We start from the raw sequence: 18,012 nt of genomic DNA on the forward strand, positions 1-18,012 counted from the left end.
CAGTTTTGCTGCTGCATCTTTTAGCTGTTTCACTTTTCCTAATGTTTCCTTTGTCAGTCCTGGTGCACTCATCTTATGCTGAAGAACAGCATATTGATTCTGTAGCTCAACAAACTCCTACAACAGAGTAACATTCTTATTATCAGAAGATACTTGTAAAGCGTGCACACATGTGATGTCTGCCTGATACTGTTCATAAAAGGAGTAAGAGGCAACCCTCATCCACTCAATATGCTTGAGTCACTCTGAGATGTCCAACAGGGATTTCATTTGCATTGTTTGTTTACAGGTTGAAAAAATTCTCAGCTTTAGTGAATTAAAAATGAAAATTTCTTGTTATAAAATATCAAACATTGTTTTATGTGAAGACAACTATTTATGAGGTACCAGTTTGTCCTGAAGTATAAGGTCAGAGCTACACAGGACAGAATTGACTCATTGCTGCCCTTGACAAAGGTCTCAGTTCAGTTGGGTTGAGCACTTACAAGTGCAAGGTGAAGGTCAGAGAGAGTGGTGAACATTCAGAAGCAGCAAGGACACAGGATTTGCTTGGTACAAAGGTGAGATAGGAACGTGGTAGGAAGGGAGGCAGGAGGTTATGAAGGGCTCCCTCAATATTAGAAGGGAAATCTTCAGGGTCAGCCTGAATGGCTGACAACCTAGATCGTTAGACAGATGAATGCAGGCCCGACCCAGGAATGGACTATGGAAGTGGCAGAAGGTGGGCACGAAGCACCTTTCTCAACCTTTGTTCCATAGAAAACACTCTCAACTCCCAAGTCAGCGGAAAATGTACCCAGCACATTAGGAATTAAGAGCAAGAAGATACACCAATTATTAAAAACACTTCAGCCTCTTTCTTTTGCTTAAGCTGCTATATGAATGAGACCAACCAAAGATTTCCTGCCAAGAAAATGAGTTGATAGCTTCTTTCAGCAACTGAAATGAATAGGCCATTTTCCACAACTGGTTCATGAACTCACTCTGATTTTTGTAACTCAATCTATTCTCTTTGGCTGGTGACTTGTACTTCTTTATCTGCTATGTGATTTAATTAGAGCAAAGGGCAAATATGTATAGTTAGACCCGTGACATAAATTGTGAACGTTTGGAAGTTTTGGAAAAAATTCGACTAGATGGGGGTAAACAGTCTAACATAATCTAGTCACAAAACTCGTCCTTGGGAGACAGCCGTCCATGTACAGAAGCTTCCCTATGCCCAGCAGGGTCCCTACACCCACACTATGGAACATGGACCAGCACTAAAGGAAATGCTGACAAATGGCACAAAAATCTGGGGTTAAGGGATTATCTTTCAAAGAGGCACTGTTTGTCTGCTCTTGGTGGCAGAGGTAGGACCAATGACCTCCTCGAGGCCCCCAGCCTGGTGCCGGGCCGCTTCAGCCTGAGCTTGTGCACGGACAGCCTCGCCTCGATTCCTCTGCAACGTGGTCTGCAGCTGGGCAAGTCCACCCTCCAGCGCTGCCTGGTGCTTTGCTACGTCCAGCTTATTCTTCATCTCCTGGACCTGATTTTCAGCCTGCTGTTGATTGAAACACCAGAAAGGAAAAAGTCTCTATGCAATAAACAAACAAGAAAATAAATGATGTAATGATCCCTCCACAAATAAGCTAGGTGTAAAGGGAAAGAAAACGGTTTCTTTGCTTTTTCTGTTCTATTAAAACAATATTATAATAAGACGCTTCAGATAATACGGTCTAAGAGAAAATATGGCACATATCAATGTAGCCACCCTCTGGCTTAAGAGTAAGTAATGCCATGAGCCAAGGCTTTGGGTGTACCACCCTCCTCTCCATATCTCCCTCCACCCCCTCAAAGGTTACCACTACCCTGAATCTAACTTTTCATTCCACATACTTCCATTTCATTCCGTGTGTGTGTGTGTGTGTGTATATATATATATATATATATAACTGTCTTCTGGGGTATTTCTAACAAAATACAGTATTTTCTACTTTTAAACTTTATACATATAGCATCCTGTGTTTTTCTGCAGCTTGAACTTTTAAATTCAAAATTATGCTTGTACAGGTCATTTAAGTCAATTTGCATAGCTCTTGTGTATTCACTTTTACCAATTTAAAGTGTTTCACAGTTTGACTGTACAAAAATTGACTTTTCTATTCTCTGGTGATGCAGGGGTGGCTTCTAATTTTTTTCTCCCTTATAATTACAAACCCCTTACCCTTATTCCTTATTTTGGTGACTATGCTTGTCATGTCTAAAAGTCTGATCTTTTTGTTATCTCTTTTGTTCTTTGGTCAAAGTTTCATACCTTCTTTGATTTTTCTTAAGCATAATAAACACTCTTATTTTGTATCGGATGTCCAGTAATGGTTATATCCGAAGTCTCCTGCATTCTGATTCTCTTGTTTGCTATTTCTGATGATTCTTGCTTAAGGCAATTTGTTTCCTTATTATGTGTTTTAAGGGAATCCTTTGAGGCTTGGTTTTAAGGTACAGTCCTTTGGAAAGGATTTCTCATGGCCTCTGTCAGGCATCTGAGGGCCTTGAAAATTCAGGGTCACTTTAAATGACATTTTTAGCTTGGTTTATGGGGGTCAGCCAGGTAGTGTGGATTCTAGCCCCATCTTACCTGAGAGCCAGCTTGTTAATAATTCTCAGTGAAGATTATCCCCCTCCACACAGAGGCTAGTGTCTTTACCATCTCTCTCTGTGTAATGGTCCTACATTCCTTGAGGGTGTGCCTTTTAAGGTCCCTACTCTCTGCAGGGGCCTCATAGCCTCCTTGCGTGGTTTTGTTTTCTATTACTTACGGCAGCTATGAAAACCAGCAGTGCTGAAACCCCAGGGATTGGCAGCTGCCCTCTGCCTGCTGTCGGCTTCCTGCTTGATTATCTCTCTGGATCATGCTTTCCTGTCATTTTTGGCCTCTGAAGATGTCCTCCATTTTTTACCAGTTCAGCAATGCACTTAAACGTGTTTTAAAATAACATTTTCAGGTTTTTTTCTTTTTTTTTGCTAGGCGGGTTTCTTTGTGTACTGGTCCATCATGCTGCTAGAAACAGAAGCCCCTTCCTGTGCCCTCAGGTATATGTGAGGGTTTTTCTAGAGTAGGAATCGGCAAGCTTCTCCTGTAAAGGGCCTGACAGTAAACATTTTATACATTGTGGTCCAGAAAATCTCTATTGCAACTATTCAACTCGGTGTCGTGGCTGCGCAAATGATCCATGGACAATATGTGGCTGAATTCCAATTGAACTGTGTGACTTTGGATACTACAACAATTGGTGGGTGCATGTGGCCCCTGGGCTGTATTTTGCCAACCCCTATTCTAGAGTAGATGCACAGAAGGAGAAAACCTGGAGGCCTTCTTTATTTTTTGCTCCTATATATGTGCAACCTCTTCATATCTAACCTTTTTTAATTTCCTGGTGTACTAATCCTGTTCTGGAGCTTTCTGCTTTTCTTTTCAGGATGCCTGTATTTAGATATCTAAAATGAGCTGAAGAACAGAAACTGAGGAGCTGGCAGTCTGCTGGGAAGGGGATGAGCTTTGGAGGAGAGACGTCATGGACTCTCAGACTAGGACCTGTTCTGTCCTTTAACTGCCAGGCTTCCTCTTCCAGACCCACCAAGTGGGTTAAAGCATGGCTTTATTCCTGCCAAACTCTGGATGGAACCCTTTCTTTTGGGTTGTCTTTCAGTTTTAGGATATGCTGGTGAGATTTTATGTACATTTGATTATAAAAGTCTGCCAACAATTGACTTAATTTCTTTGGTTGGTGAGCTTTCAAAGCTCTATGACTTTCCCTGGTATACGAAGGGATAATATGACATCACTTATAGGTGGAATTTAAAATACAATGCAAATAAACCTATCTACCAAACAGAAACAGACTCACAGACATAGAGATCAGACTTCTGATTGCCAACATGGGGGGTGGGGGTGGAGGGCTGATCAGACTTCTGATTGCCAACATGGAGGGATGGACTGGGAATTTGGGGGTGGTGGATGTTAAATATTACATTTAGAATGGATAAACAGCAAGGTCCTACTCTATAGGACAGGGAGCTATATCCAATCTCTTGGGATAAACCATAATGGGAAAGAATATTTTAAAAAGAATGTACATATGTGTAAAACTGAATTACTTTGCTGAACAGCAGACACTGGGACAACACTGTAAATCAACTATACTCCAATTAAAAAATTTTTAAAAAAAGAAGGGATAAACTGTCCTCAAATCTACCACTAATTAGCTTTGTGACCTTAGGCAAGTGACTTAGCCTCCCCAGGTCTTAGTTTCTTCATTTACAAGTTGGTGGTAGCACCTGCTTTGTCCCCCAGGCTTGGCCAACAGTGAAAAGAGCTAATGCTGAGAGAGCTCTGTAGAACATTAATTGCACATATAATACTATCATCATAATAATCCCATTGAACAGGTAAGACAAGCATGACATTGGCAGACATAAAACCTGTGCTGTCTCCACAGTTGAAGTTTATTTCAGGTTAGTTTCAAAGAAGATAAATACCTGAAGTTCGTTCCTTTTGATTTTTGTTATCTCAGTAGTCAGCTGTGTGATGGTAGAATTTGCCCGTCCTTGAGTAATTTGAACTTGTTGCAACTTATTCAATGTTTTGCTGAGATTTGATAGAACATTTTCTGCTTTTCTGAGGTAAGATATTAACAGATTAGATAAATATACAATTATTCATTTATTTCACCTTGAGAGTTCATTTGACTCAACCAAAAACTTTTCCTGAATTATTCATAAAGTCTGTTTAAATTACTCTCAAGCAAAGCAAAGCGCTGAAGTCTTCATTTTGAGAAACAGGTACATTTAAATGCCAATAAAAACACATACATTATATATGCCGACATAGGTACAGGTTTTGCCAGGTATGGAAATCAAAGATATAGATATCATTTCTTAACTTGTCATAAGCAGGACGGTTTGGGTGATAAAAGTGCCAAGCTTGGAACAACAACAACAAACTATCTTCAGCCAGTTTTTTCCTGACTCCTCTAACTTAAGCAATGCTCTTGAAATCCTTATTGGTGGGGTGGGGGCAAGTCAAGAGGCTTCACAGAGAGCAAAGAGAGTGAAAGGCTTTGCATTTACAGGCTGTGTTTATTCAGGTTTATTTAAGCCTCACTGACATTCCAGCCGCCCAGGGGCCCAGTCAGAGGTTAAAATCACAAGCATTCCAAGTGATAGTCTATTTTACAGAAATGAGCTCACCTCAAGTCAACATTCACCAGATACTTAGATCTACGGGCTCAGAAGAACCTTTGGAAGAATGTACAAAGTCAGGGAGATAGCTGACTGGCCTTAGTAGACGCATCGTTAGAAATGCTTGTGTAGGAGCAAAAATAGCTAAATGGCAAAACATCCCCTTCTCCAATCAACCCATCCTCTCCTCCCAGTGGTAATTTTTTTTCTGTTTAAAGAAAAATACTATTTTTTAAGAGCAGCTTTAGGGTCACAGCAAAATGGAGAGGAAGGTACAAAGATCTCCCGTACACTTCTAACCTGCCAGTTACCGACACCCCACACCAGAGGGTCCATTTGTTACAACTGATGAACCTACACTGACACATCATAATCATCCAAAGTCCACAGTTTACATTAGGGCTCACTCTTGGTGTTGTCCATTCTGTGGGTTTGGACAAATGTATAATGACATGTATTTATCACTATAGTATCAAACTGAGTATTTTCACTATCCTAAAATTCCTCTGTGTTTGCCTATTCATCCTTCCCCTCAATCCCTGCAACCACTGATCTTTTTTTATTTTTTCACTGTGCCCATAGTTGTGCTATTTCCAGAAGGTCTTAGAGTAACAATCATACAGTATGTAGCTTTCTTTTTCTACACTTCTTTCTCTACAGTTACAGAAGGAGGTTCCAGAGTCTTTCCTTCTCATAACTCCCCCTATCCCCATATCTCTTTACTGTATTCTTTTTTCCCTTAGATTTTCAATGTATTGGTCATTATAGTACATTTAGAGAGCACTCCCCAAAAAAGAAAGAAGAAAAAAATATCAGGGAGAGAAAATTTACCAATAATTCTACCGCCTTGTATGATATTGGCATATCCTAACATTTTTGTCCTTATAAGATTTTTGTTTTCATGACTGAGAGCCTCTCCTGTGTATAATGTGTTATCTTCTTTTTAAAAGTATCAACATTACACTGTAAGAATCTCTGCATGTTACTTCATCAGCATCATTTTTAACAGCGATATGATTGTGCTGTAGTTACTTAATCTTCCTAGTTGTAAATAGTAAAACTGGAAGGGGCTGGGCTTTCAGTGGAGTCTGAGGGACTTTATTTGTATAAGTGGATGGTGAGACAGTGAAGACAGTTCAGGTATCAACTCTGCTTCGGGGCATCCAAAAATGATGGTGGATGTAGATGACGGTACCATCATCCACTGACCCTATGACCTTGACTCACAGTACTCATGATCATAAAAACATCACGGTGGCTTCTCATCTTTGGTTAGTGAAGTCGACAAGGGCAAAAGGAAGCAAGAATTAGTTGACTTTGTGTGCTGTACATATCATTCTACTCCAGTACTACTCTTAGGGCACTAGAGTCCTTTTCTTCTCTTCCTTACCATCCTATCTTTTTAACGTGATACATATATATATATATATAAGTTTAGATTTTCAAAGTACTGCTTATTGCCATAAATATAGAAAGAACCAAAAATCAGTGTAAAAAAAGGGAAAAATACACAGATATTCCCACCACTTGTTAAGATATTGGCATATAACTAATACATGGCATTTACTGGCGTATATTAGTATAAAGAGGTGACGGACCACAGGAAGAGTGCTCAGTCTAAGGAAAATGGGAAACCAGCATCTTTGTGCACTGCCTCCTAGCTTCCCAGCTTTCTGGGGCACCTCCACAGACAGCTTAGCCTTCATTTTGCGCAATGAACTATCAGAAGGTCATTTCATTTGAATGCTGTAGCTCCTTAGGCAAATGTTTTTCCGATGGCCTTTCAGCGGATTGCCTGTTAGAGTAGGAGGAGAATATTAATATTAATTGTACTTACTCAGCTGCTTCTGCCTTCACCAAAACCTTCTGGGCTACATCTGCTGCTTTGTTTAGCCTGTCCTCTTCTGTTCTGTAGTCCTCACAGAGTTGCATAAGTTTCTGTATTTTGTCAAGTTCATGGGTTAGATTTTGCACTGTTATTGGTAGGTGGATGTCAAGTACACCATTTGCCACCTTCTCTACATCCTCTGGAGGCACGTTTTCCTCTTAAATAAGAAGATGTGTTTTAGATAACCGTGTCTCCTTATCACTCTATCTTGTCAATATCATCACAATGAATTCTAAGTTAAATCTATTTGTATTTGATTAGTGTCCCTAGAATACAGGAACTAGACTGTAAGCGTCCCATAGACTCTTCTGCATCCTCAATTTTCCCTTCTCTGTGAAAGAAACACTGTTTGTGTAATGATGAACACAACCTGTACAAATGTTTGTTGGAAAAATGAAAAACAACAGATTTGGGATATTTTGTGACCTACAAAATGTCTTCACAAGAATTGCTTATTGTAAGTACAGGTTCAAAAGCAATTAAAATGTTTAGATGCCTGTCGTTAAGATTCAAAGCCATGGAAAACTATTATGCATAGTATAGCACAGGGAAGTCTATTCAATATCCTGTGATAAGCCATCATGGAAAGGAATATAAAAAAGAATGTAAATATATGTATAACTGAATCACTTAACTCTGCAGCAGATATAAACAACAATATAAATCAGCTATAGTTCATTTAAAAAAAAGATTCAAACACCATGAATGAGACAATAGGGAAGCCCTGAGTTTGGACTCAACAAAACTCTACTCTAATCCCCCATGACATTAAAAAGACTCACAATTGCCTATTATACAAAGTGAAGTAAGTCAGAAAGAGAAACACAAATGTTGTATATTAACACATATATACGGAATTTAGAAAGATGGTAACGATGATCCTATATGCAAGGCAGCAAAAGAGACACAGATGTAAAGAACAGACTTTTGGACTCCGTGGGAGAAGGCAAGGGTGGGATGATTTGAGAGAATAGCACTGAAACATGTATATTACCATATGTAAAACAGATGACCAGTACAAGTTCGATGCATGAAGCAGGGCACTCAAAACTGGTGCTCTGGGACAACCCACAGGGATGGGTAGGAAGGGAGGTGGAAGGGGGGTTCTGGATGGTGGGACACATGTACACCCATGGCTGATTCATGTTGATGTATGGCAAAAACCACCACAATACTGTAAAGTAATTATCCTCTAATTAAAATAAATAAATTAATTAAAAAAATAAAAAGGCTAACAATTTTTGCTTACCTGAGTAACAGGGTAATTATATCTGATACTACTGCTCAGAGACCTATTTTGAGAAGGGATATGACAAAATATAATATGAGCCACATATTATCAAGAAACTTCTAAATACATCTATGCCCTGCTTTTCAGAAAATAGAATTGGCCTCCTTTGAGAACTGAAGTGGAAGATGTACTGTTGGTGTTTGGGGTAATAACTCTTTGTCTCTTTCTGGCTCCTTAGTGAGGCACAGATCCCAAGTCTAATGGGGGAAGTTAGAGATGAATTAGATACAGATCTGATCTCCAAGGGGTTTACCATCAAGTCAGGAAAGTATAAGTCATTCCAGATGATTACTGATATCTCATAAGAGAAGAAGTGATAAATGTAAGACAAAATGATGTGGTGTTCAGAGGGAAGAGAAAATATTTCAAGAAGAACTTTAAGAAGACATTCAAATCCAGTCTTAGAAGCCCACACAGATTAAATCTGTGGAGTTGTGGGTGAAGGGACGGGTAAGGGCATTGTCAGCTTAGGCAAAAGCTCAGGGTGGAACAGGTAAATAGTGTATTTGGCTGGCCAGTGGAGGGAGTGTGTAAAAAGTGTGTGAAAAAGTTTAAAAGTGTTTAAAAGTTTTAAAAAAGGAGGTGAAGTTCAGGAAGGCTGGGAGTGGATCACACAAGCCCCTAAATATGGGGCTAAGGAAACTGGACTTCATTCAAGAGACAATGGGAGCCATCGATGGCTTTCAGTATTTGAGTGACATGACCTAAGTATATATCTTCTTTGCAGTCATTTTGCCTTTGCTATTTTTAATATAAAAGGACTATTTCACTTCCTTTTTTTTTTTTTTAAGCTGTGCCACATGGCTTGTGAGGTTTTAGTTCCCCAACCAGGGATTGAATCTGGGCCCTTGGCAGTGAATGTGCCAAGTCCTAACCACTGGACTGCCAGCAGATTCCCAAAGTGAGTGTTTTACTTCCCATAATGCTTTTGAAAAAATGTAGCAAGAATTTTTCATGAATAAATTAAAACCATATTTTAAACAGAACCATGGATCTGGCTCTTTATAGAAATGGTAACTGTTTTGTTAAAAAGAAAAGTTCTAATAAAAAGTGAATTCAACTTAATTTCACATTCAGTCATGAAACATTTATTGGCATTGATTATGAGATTAAAAATTAACATTTAAATGATTATAAACTCACTTTCAGGAAAAGTGACACAAAACTCTGTTAATAGGGAATTCAGACCACAAGGAAAATATTAAGATGGTCTAAGAAGAGCTGCATAGTGTGGCCACCGTAAATGTAATACGTTTATTTGGGCTTTACAGCCAAGAAAATTGAAGAAACTGAGTGGGCGAAAAGCACTGCTTCCTGGTGAACAAGAATCTTGGGACCCTGACCAGGGAAGTTCCTTTTATGGAACAGGATTTTTCTTGATGCCTAGCCTAATTTTTGTTGTAATAATCTGAACACAGTTCCCCCCCCCCGCCCCCAATTCCTTAGGCTAATTAAAGTGACATTTTTATTGTGATTCTATTTAAAGTGACATTCTAGTAGCAATGAGAACTAGGACCAGAATAGCCAAAGGCTCTATGATCCAGTGAACTAGGAGGAAAACAGGTAGAACCTGCTTTGCAATCTGTTGCTTGAGCTCAGGACTGTATTTTACCATTTTCACACAACAGTGGTGGTAGTTCTGATATTTAGTTTTGGTGTCTGAATTAACTTGTATCTGCAGAAATAGCTATTGTGTTCCTCGCATTAATTGGCATTGATTATGAGATTAAATCTACTAGATTAAATCACAGATCTACTAGGATCTGTGCCTAGTAAATATCAATCCATCTAGCTTCTCACTGAAAATTTGCTTTTGAACAAACAAATGTCCAGCTGACTGATTTCATACCCAGTCATTTTCACTGATTATTTTGGTCATTTTTACTGATTATTTTCACTCCCTATTTTTTTCTTATTTTGAAATCAGTATTAGAGCTGCTAATACAATTTCTAGAAACAATGAGATAGAAAAAATACTTGGCCACAGGGGTCTCTTATTAAAATCAATAGCAAAGAGATTTAATAAAGTGACTGCAAAGATTGTAACCAACATCCTAACTGTCGATTAATTCATGTAGAGATGTTAAATCACTGAATTTGGAAGATGGCTATGGGAAAGAAAGCTTCCTCAGATCAATTCCATGTAGTATTCTACTCAAATGACATTATTTGCAGAAAGTGAGGTTTCAGGTCAATTTCCAGCTGTACTATTTGATTTTTATCTTTAACTGATAATTCTCTGGGGTTTAAAGCAACCCTTTCCCAGGGGCTTCCCTGGCAGTCCACTGGTTAAAGCTATGCACTTCCACTGCAGGGGGCGTGAGTTCAATCCACGGTCAGGAAACTAAGACCCCGCATGCATGGGGCGATCAAAGACAAAACAACAAACCTCTCCGAAAATAAGGCACCAAGAGGAATATTAAGTTCATAATCATAATATTCATGAATCAAATAGTTCCCTCTGGCAGTCACAGAAAGCCAACATGAGTCTTGGAAAATAGTCAATAACAGTTATCCAAAATAACCAGTATTTTAGATGGCACTTCACTACAGTATTTGCTATACTAACCAACAATTGGCATACCTTGATCTCACTCTGTCAGACTGTGGAATCTGACAGAGTCTTCATCTTAGATTTTCCTTTTTAAAAAATAACATAATTTTAAACACTAAGTTCACTTGTTTGGAATTTTAACTAAATTCTAGGATTTATTACTAAATTAACCTTATACAGAGAACCATATTTTTTGATAGAGTTAATATTTTCCAATTATTTTCATTAAGAAATTTAAGATCAGCAAGCATGTCATGTTTCGGATTTAGGCATGCGGTTTCCAATTAACGTAATTTGGAATTGGTGGATGCTTCAGTATATATTGAAAAGGAAGAAAAAGGAAGAGGAGAAGGGGAAGGTGGGGGAAAAGAGGAGGGACAAAAACGAGTCCTAACATTTTTAAAAAATTACCTAACAAAAATATTTTCAGTTTTTTTATTAGAAGATTCGTTTTTTCTTCTTCAGATTCACTTTGGTTTTTCATATTCCTCAGTTTCTTTCTTAGCTGTAATGAGCTCTTTTTGCAAACTTCTGCCAGTTTACTTATATTTCTGACCTGGAATAAGAAAAAAGAAAAATGAGGCAAACATAACAACCAGGCATATTCTGTGATGTCTCCTTACTTAGCTGGACCAAATAGAACTCACTAAAACTAAAATAGAAGTCTAGATAACTAAACAATAGATTCATGTTAAAGGACTCTTTTAAAAAGGTGATATTGGTTGTTTTCATCATGCTGTTTTCTTAATAATGTAAACTTCTCTCTTAAAACATTATTAGTGATCAAAATTGCTATTTGAAAACAATGACTTTTCCTGATATAAATTGAAAATACAAATTTTATTTTTAGGAGATGTTAGTATTTTAGGGTATCAGGAAATTTTACAGAATTAGAGTGATCATCATGTTTAGGAAGCTGAGAACATTTTCTTTAATATAAGTTAAAATATTAACTTTAATAAGTTTAACATAAGTTAAAATCTTTACTCTTTTAAACATTCTTCAAATTCAAGTAATGTACTCTCTTTGAGCGTATAAAGGAAGCATTCTGTCTTTTAATAAATGAGTTTGAACTCAGAGCAGGCTACAAAAATAAATTACAAATACTGTGTATACTTGGTGGAGAAATGATAAGGACTAAAACGCTTACAACTTAGAAGTGCAAATTCTTGACTGTATGATTTGGAAAAGGTCATGGACTTTTTCTTAGGATTCCAACAAATGAGAGAAAGAGAAAAAAATGGAGAGCAATAGAACAATATCACCCACAAGTTGAGCTGCACTGAATAAATTAATTGTGACAGAAGCAGGGCTAATTAGGATCAAACACAGGGAAAAAAATCTCCCTTTATTTCCCCATAAAAAAGCCAGCTTAATTTGAGCCATACAGATTCTGTGGAAAAGGATTTAATGTTAGTCACTGGCAAATGATGAAACAAAACAGAAATATTTACATGATGAAAAAATATGTACCTTAATTTTTTGGAGTTGTTCCTTAATTCTCTAGAACTTTTTAAACTTTAAAATGGATACCAGTTGCTAAGAGAGATTTTAAAAGTTCTTATCACAGGAAACAAAATGTAACTACATGTGGTGATGGATGGATGTTAACTAAATTTATTGTCCTAATCATTTCACTATATATACATATATCAAATCATTATGTTGTACACCTAAAACTAATACAAATGTTCTATGTCAATTATATTTCAATAGAAAATGAAGTGGATAAATTTGTGAGTAAGAATACATAGAAGTAAGATGAGAATTTCAGAAATAAATACTCTGGTCAGGAAGCACCAAGTTACACAGATGAAATCTCAATGTAGATTAGTTGATGCCATATTCAGAAAGAACGAGATTGCTAAATTACTTCACTCTTAAAACATCTCTCTGCAATCCATCCTCTGTCATGACTCCTGAGAATTCTCTCGTAATCTCTTCTGGCATGCTTTCCCCTTCTAATCAAGAGGAAAATAGCACACCATTTTATCAACATGACAACCTTCATCCTTTTCTAGTTCTCCATTTCTATGTTGATTAAGCAAGATTCTGCTATTATATACTTCAGGGGTTATCTTTTAAAAGTAATTGCTTAACATAGGGCTTATTTAAATGGTGTGAGATTTCTGGGTTTTGAGGAGGGACACAATAGCAGTTTAACATTACATGAAATGATTAAGGGTTGATTTAAGTACAGGGATGCAAGACCAGGATTCGTATTTGTTCACTGTTGAATTCCCAGCATGTAGATAAATGCCCAGCATGCAAAATAGGTACTCAACGAATATTTGTTAAAGCATTGAAGAATAACATATAAGTGAAAAAACTAGGTGGCAGTACAAATTTGTATGCTAAGTTGCTTCAATCATGTCCGACTCTTTGTGATCCTATGGACTCTAGCGTACCAGGCTCTTCTGTCCATGGGACTCTCCAGGTAAGAATACTGGCGTGGTTGCCATGCCCTCCTCCAGGAGATCTTCCTGACCCAGGGATTGAACCTGCCTCCCTTATGTCTCCTGCATTGGCAAGCAGGTTCTTTACCACTAGTGCCACAGATGACCATGTAAACAAAACATGTCAACATTTAGGATGTATAGGGATGTTCTTCAACCTGATTATAATCAGAGACCTGCTCCAGAACTTGGATTCTGGAGCCTGTGGAGCAAGGATATAGGACCAGCTGGGGCTCAGGTCCATGGAGACGAGGCTCATGGAACAAATGGCTGCTCTGCAGCGTGTATGGGCAGGAGTGTGTATCTTAGCTGTGGTTCTCACCCCATTTTCAAATCTGGCTCTGCATCCTTCTTTCAATTCTGAGGCACGTACATTTCCTTTCTGTTCAGGAGTTGGTTTCTGCCTCTTGCAAACAAGAGTGCTGACTGATATAATATTTATCTTATATTGATAAAAAAAAAATGCAGCTTTTTCAGCTTTTCTTCTTCAAAGGCTCTATGTATACTGCCAAAAAAAAAAGGAAACTAGAGAGCATACCAGCTTATTTTCAAGATGAACACGATGTACTCAGAAAACTCCTAAATTTGTATTTATCCTTTCAAGATGAATATAATATATTCATCAAAAAGCCTGAAGAAAATTAGGTAACTAAAAATTTTACTCATGTTTTAGAAATGATTTTTAAAATCATTTAAAATTATTTGAGATTCTGTTATCAGGTACTTAAATATTAAAACAACCTTATCATATCAACCTAGGAAGGAGTTTAAGGAATTAAGGGTATAATCCCATTAAAAACATTTTCTAACATTAAATTCTAACATTAAAATTTGTCTAGTAGAATTTCAAACACATTCTTGAATTTATGAAAAATTATTCTTTATTTGGAGAGTTCTATAGTTTTCAAACCTCCAAGGTTAGGAATTTACACATTTCTATGCAGTGTTTGCTATAAAGGAATCATAATCAAATGTCTATGTATGTCTTATGAACATATACTTTCTTTTTCTCTTCTCTTTCTTTACACACACACACACACACACACACACTATGTTATACACACATACATATACATGTATACATCATATATATGAGAAAATATGTCAATATTTTCATCTACTTCTAAATCACCATTTATAGTCATGTCTATATTTTTAGGGCTTCCCTGGTGGCTCAGATGGTAAAAAATCTGCCTGCAATGCAGGAGGATCCTGGTTCAATCCCTGGGTTTGGAAGATCCTCTGGAGAAGGGCATGGCAACCCACTCCAGTGTTCTTGTCTGGAGAATCCCATGGACAGAGGAGCCTAGCGGGCTACAGTCCACGGGTTCACAAAGAGTTGAACATGACTGAGCAACTAACACTTTCATAACATTTCTTTATTTTTATTCTGTATTTCCAGGCAAAAGAACACCTAACATCTAGAATCTATTCTTTCACTTAGAAGATAAATGGAAATTTAAAAATTTCAAGCTTTTTTAAAATTGCTATAGCTATACAAATAAAGCACGAGAAGACATCGTTTACCTGTTTCTTCAACCTGTGAACTTGATTGTTCAAATTGTGAATCACAGATTCTGCTTCCTGAGCTTTGTGCAGGGCATTCCTTGAGAGGGTTGGGGAGCCGTAACAGCTCAGGCCACCACAGGATGAGAGCACACAGGCCATGTCCTCTCCTTCTCCACACACCTGAGAGGAAAAAGGATCTATGTTAAAGAGTAACTTGTTGGTAGAGTGTTTTTCTAACATCATCCAGGCTCACTGAGGCAAGACACTGCTCTGTTCATGTGTGTTTCTTCAACAGTTGTTCATGCTTAATACCCAGATATGACCCATTAAATATTTCCTAGTTAACTGAATAAGTATATAACTTATTTGTTGTTAGCACTGGTTTCAATCAATATCACTTTCATACTTGCAGTTTCTTTGGAAAATAGTGAGCATTTACATGTTAATTTCATCTTTTTAAAAATAAAAACTACCTTTCACTTATGAAGAAGGAGGAGTAAATGTCCACAATCTGTACCATTTGGGAAATAGCAAATAGTATAAAATAATAAAATCAAGCCACAACCTTTACTCTTTGATTTTTCTCAAACTTGGACTTAAGAAATAAAAAAAAATTATATTATTTTTAGATTAAATGTATTTATATTATTTATATATCATTCCTATACTTATAAAATATAAATTAAAATGAAATAAAACATAAGATAGGGAAGTAGAAAAGTCATATATCAAGTCGGGCTTCCCAGGTAGTACAGTAGTAAAGAATCCATCTGCCAAGACAAGAGACGTGGGCTCGATTTCTAGGTTGGGAAGATCCTCTGGAAAAGAAAATGGCAACCCACTACAGTATTCTTGCCTGGAAAATTCCATGGACAGAGAAGCCTGGCTACAGTCCATCTTGTCCCGAAGAGTCAGACACGACTGAGTGATCAAGCACACACATATCAAGTAAAAACCACAGATACTTTTACTCTACTGTCATGAATATTTACCTTTTCTTGCAATATTTGAATATTTGGTATCTTGATCTGCTTTAATTTCTCCAACGACAAGTCTTCTTTTGAGGTTAGTGTATCTAAGATGCTAAGTAAGTCATTCCTGGTATTTTTGGAGTGGTTTACGATGGATATAGTTTCATTAGTTTTCTTTTCAGTAGATAAAGAACTCTGATAATACTTCTTGATGTTCTTTGAAAAATCTACATCAACACCAATTGAGGTAAGATAAATTTTGTGGAAACGACTGAAATTATACATGGGCTATCAACATAATCATTCTCCAACTTGACTAGATTGTCTTGGTCTCAATGATCAATACAAAAATTCAACATCCATTCCCTTGGGTTTGCACTTCGTGGGGAAAGGTTAGAAGTTGTGTCATAGACATAGATGTAATACCTACAGAGCACTGGGGTTTAAGTCTGCAGACATAGATTTGAATGCTGGCTTCTCCCTTTACTGTGTGGGTATGTCCTTGAGCAAATCCATTAGTCTCTTAGATTATGTTTCCTGTGAATTAGTGATAATAATTTGTGAAGATTAAGTGAAATAATATAAAAATACTCTGTGAAATGTTCCACGTATGTAAGGCATTAATTTTGACTATCTATATGAACTCTAAGATGATGAATCAAGTTTATCCCACTCTATAGCACAGAAGTTGACAAACTCATTCTACAAAGGCCAGAGTATAAATGTTTTAGGCTTACTTACCATCATATGCAACGGCACCCACTCCAGTACTCTTGCCTGGAAAATCCCATGGACGGAGGAGCCTGGTAGGCTGCAGTCCATGGGGTCGCTAAGAGTCGGACACGACTGAGAGACTTCACTTTCACTTTTCACTTTCATGCATTGGAGAAGGAAATGGCAACCCACTCCAGTGTTCTTGCCTGGAGAATCCCAGGGACAGCAGAGCCTGGTGGGCTGCCGTCTATGGGGTCGCGCAGAGTCGGACACAACTGACGCAACTTAGCAGCAGCAACCATCATTTTGCTGTCACAACTACTCAACTCTGCCACTATAGAGTAACAGTAACCATGTAAATAAATAGGTGAGATTGTCTCCTAAAGAAACTTTATTTATAAATAGACTGGGAGGGGAAATATGTATACCTACAGTTGATTCATATTGATGTATGGCAGAAACTAACACAGTATTGTAAAGCAATTATCCTCCAATTAAAAGTAAATAATTTTTTTTTTAAAAGGAAAAAAAAAAACCTACCACAGGCTGTGGGTAGGATCTGCAGGCAGACTGTAGTTTGCTGACCTGTGATGTTGGAGTTGATGACAACAGCTTCTGTGCTAAAGTGAAAGTCACTTAGTCGTGTCAGACTCTTTGTGACCCCATGGATTGTAGCCTGCCAGGCTCCTCTGTCCATGGAATTCTCCAGGCAAGAGTGGGTAGCCATTTCCTTCTCCAGGGGATCTTCCCAACCCAGGGATCTAACCCACGACTCCTTATTGCAGGCAGATTCTTTACCGTCTGAGCCACCAAACAGTGTTAAGTGGTTTCTATATACCTATACTTCTGATCAATTTTCATCCTTTCATCCTTTACAAAACACTGTGAGAATTAGCCCAACCACCATTTTACAAGTGGAAAAACAAGGCTCTGATGACAGTAAGATCTCACTGATAGTAAGAGATGCAGCGAGGATTTGAAGCCAGGTAGTTTGGCCCTAGAGACTGTGTTCTTAAACACTTCTCTGTATTTTGATAAAAATACAAATTCCTGAAAGCATAATGTGATGTTTTAATGTAAATGATAGCATATTAGGGCTTTAGACTATTTTAGGAACCAAAGGCCCATGATTCTGATCTTTACTCCATACATAACCAGAGTCCAGGCATGACAACCACACTTTATCTTCTAAATGTTCCTGGTTTTTATACTAAGATACTTGGATGGCATCACCGACTCAATGGACGTGAGTATGAGTAAACTCTGGGAGTTGGTGATGGACAGGGAGGCCTGGTTTGCTGCAATCCATGGGGTCGCAAAGAGTTGGACATAACTGAGCGACTGAACTGAACTCTTAATATATCATGATTTTCGTTTACCATAAACCAGTTCCCTAAACAAACAAAAAT

At 37.7% G+C, this 18,012-nt stretch overlaps 1 protein-coding gene across 1 annotated transcript in view; it reads right to left on the minus strand.

Annotated features, from left to right (window-relative positions):
• Positions 1 to 468: 468 nt before the first annotated feature.
• The window catches only part of LAMB4 (laminin subunit beta 4), a 133,033-nt gene continuing 115,489 nt past the window's right edge, over positions 469 to 18,012 (minus strand). The window contains 7 exon segments of the mRNA XM_081535994.1: positions 469 to 1,543; positions 4,519 to 4,657; positions 7,058 to 7,265; positions 8,358 to 8,400; positions 11,365 to 11,509; positions 14,937 to 15,098; positions 15,911 to 16,116. Of these exon segments, the coding sequence (XP_081392120.1) occupies positions 8,393 to 8,400; positions 11,365 to 11,509; positions 14,937 to 15,098; positions 15,911 to 16,116 (521 nt within the window). The 3' untranslated portion in view covers positions 469 to 1,543; positions 4,519 to 4,657; positions 7,058 to 7,265; positions 8,358 to 8,392.

This window comes from Giraffa tippelskirchi, chromosome 10 (assembly GCF_054371585.1).
Source record: "Giraffa tippelskirchi isolate mGirTip1 chromosome 10, T2T-mGirTip1v1.2.pri, whole genome shotgun sequence".
Taxonomy (NCBI): domain Eukaryota; kingdom Metazoa; phylum Chordata; class Mammalia; order Artiodactyla; family Giraffidae; genus Giraffa; species Giraffa tippelskirchi.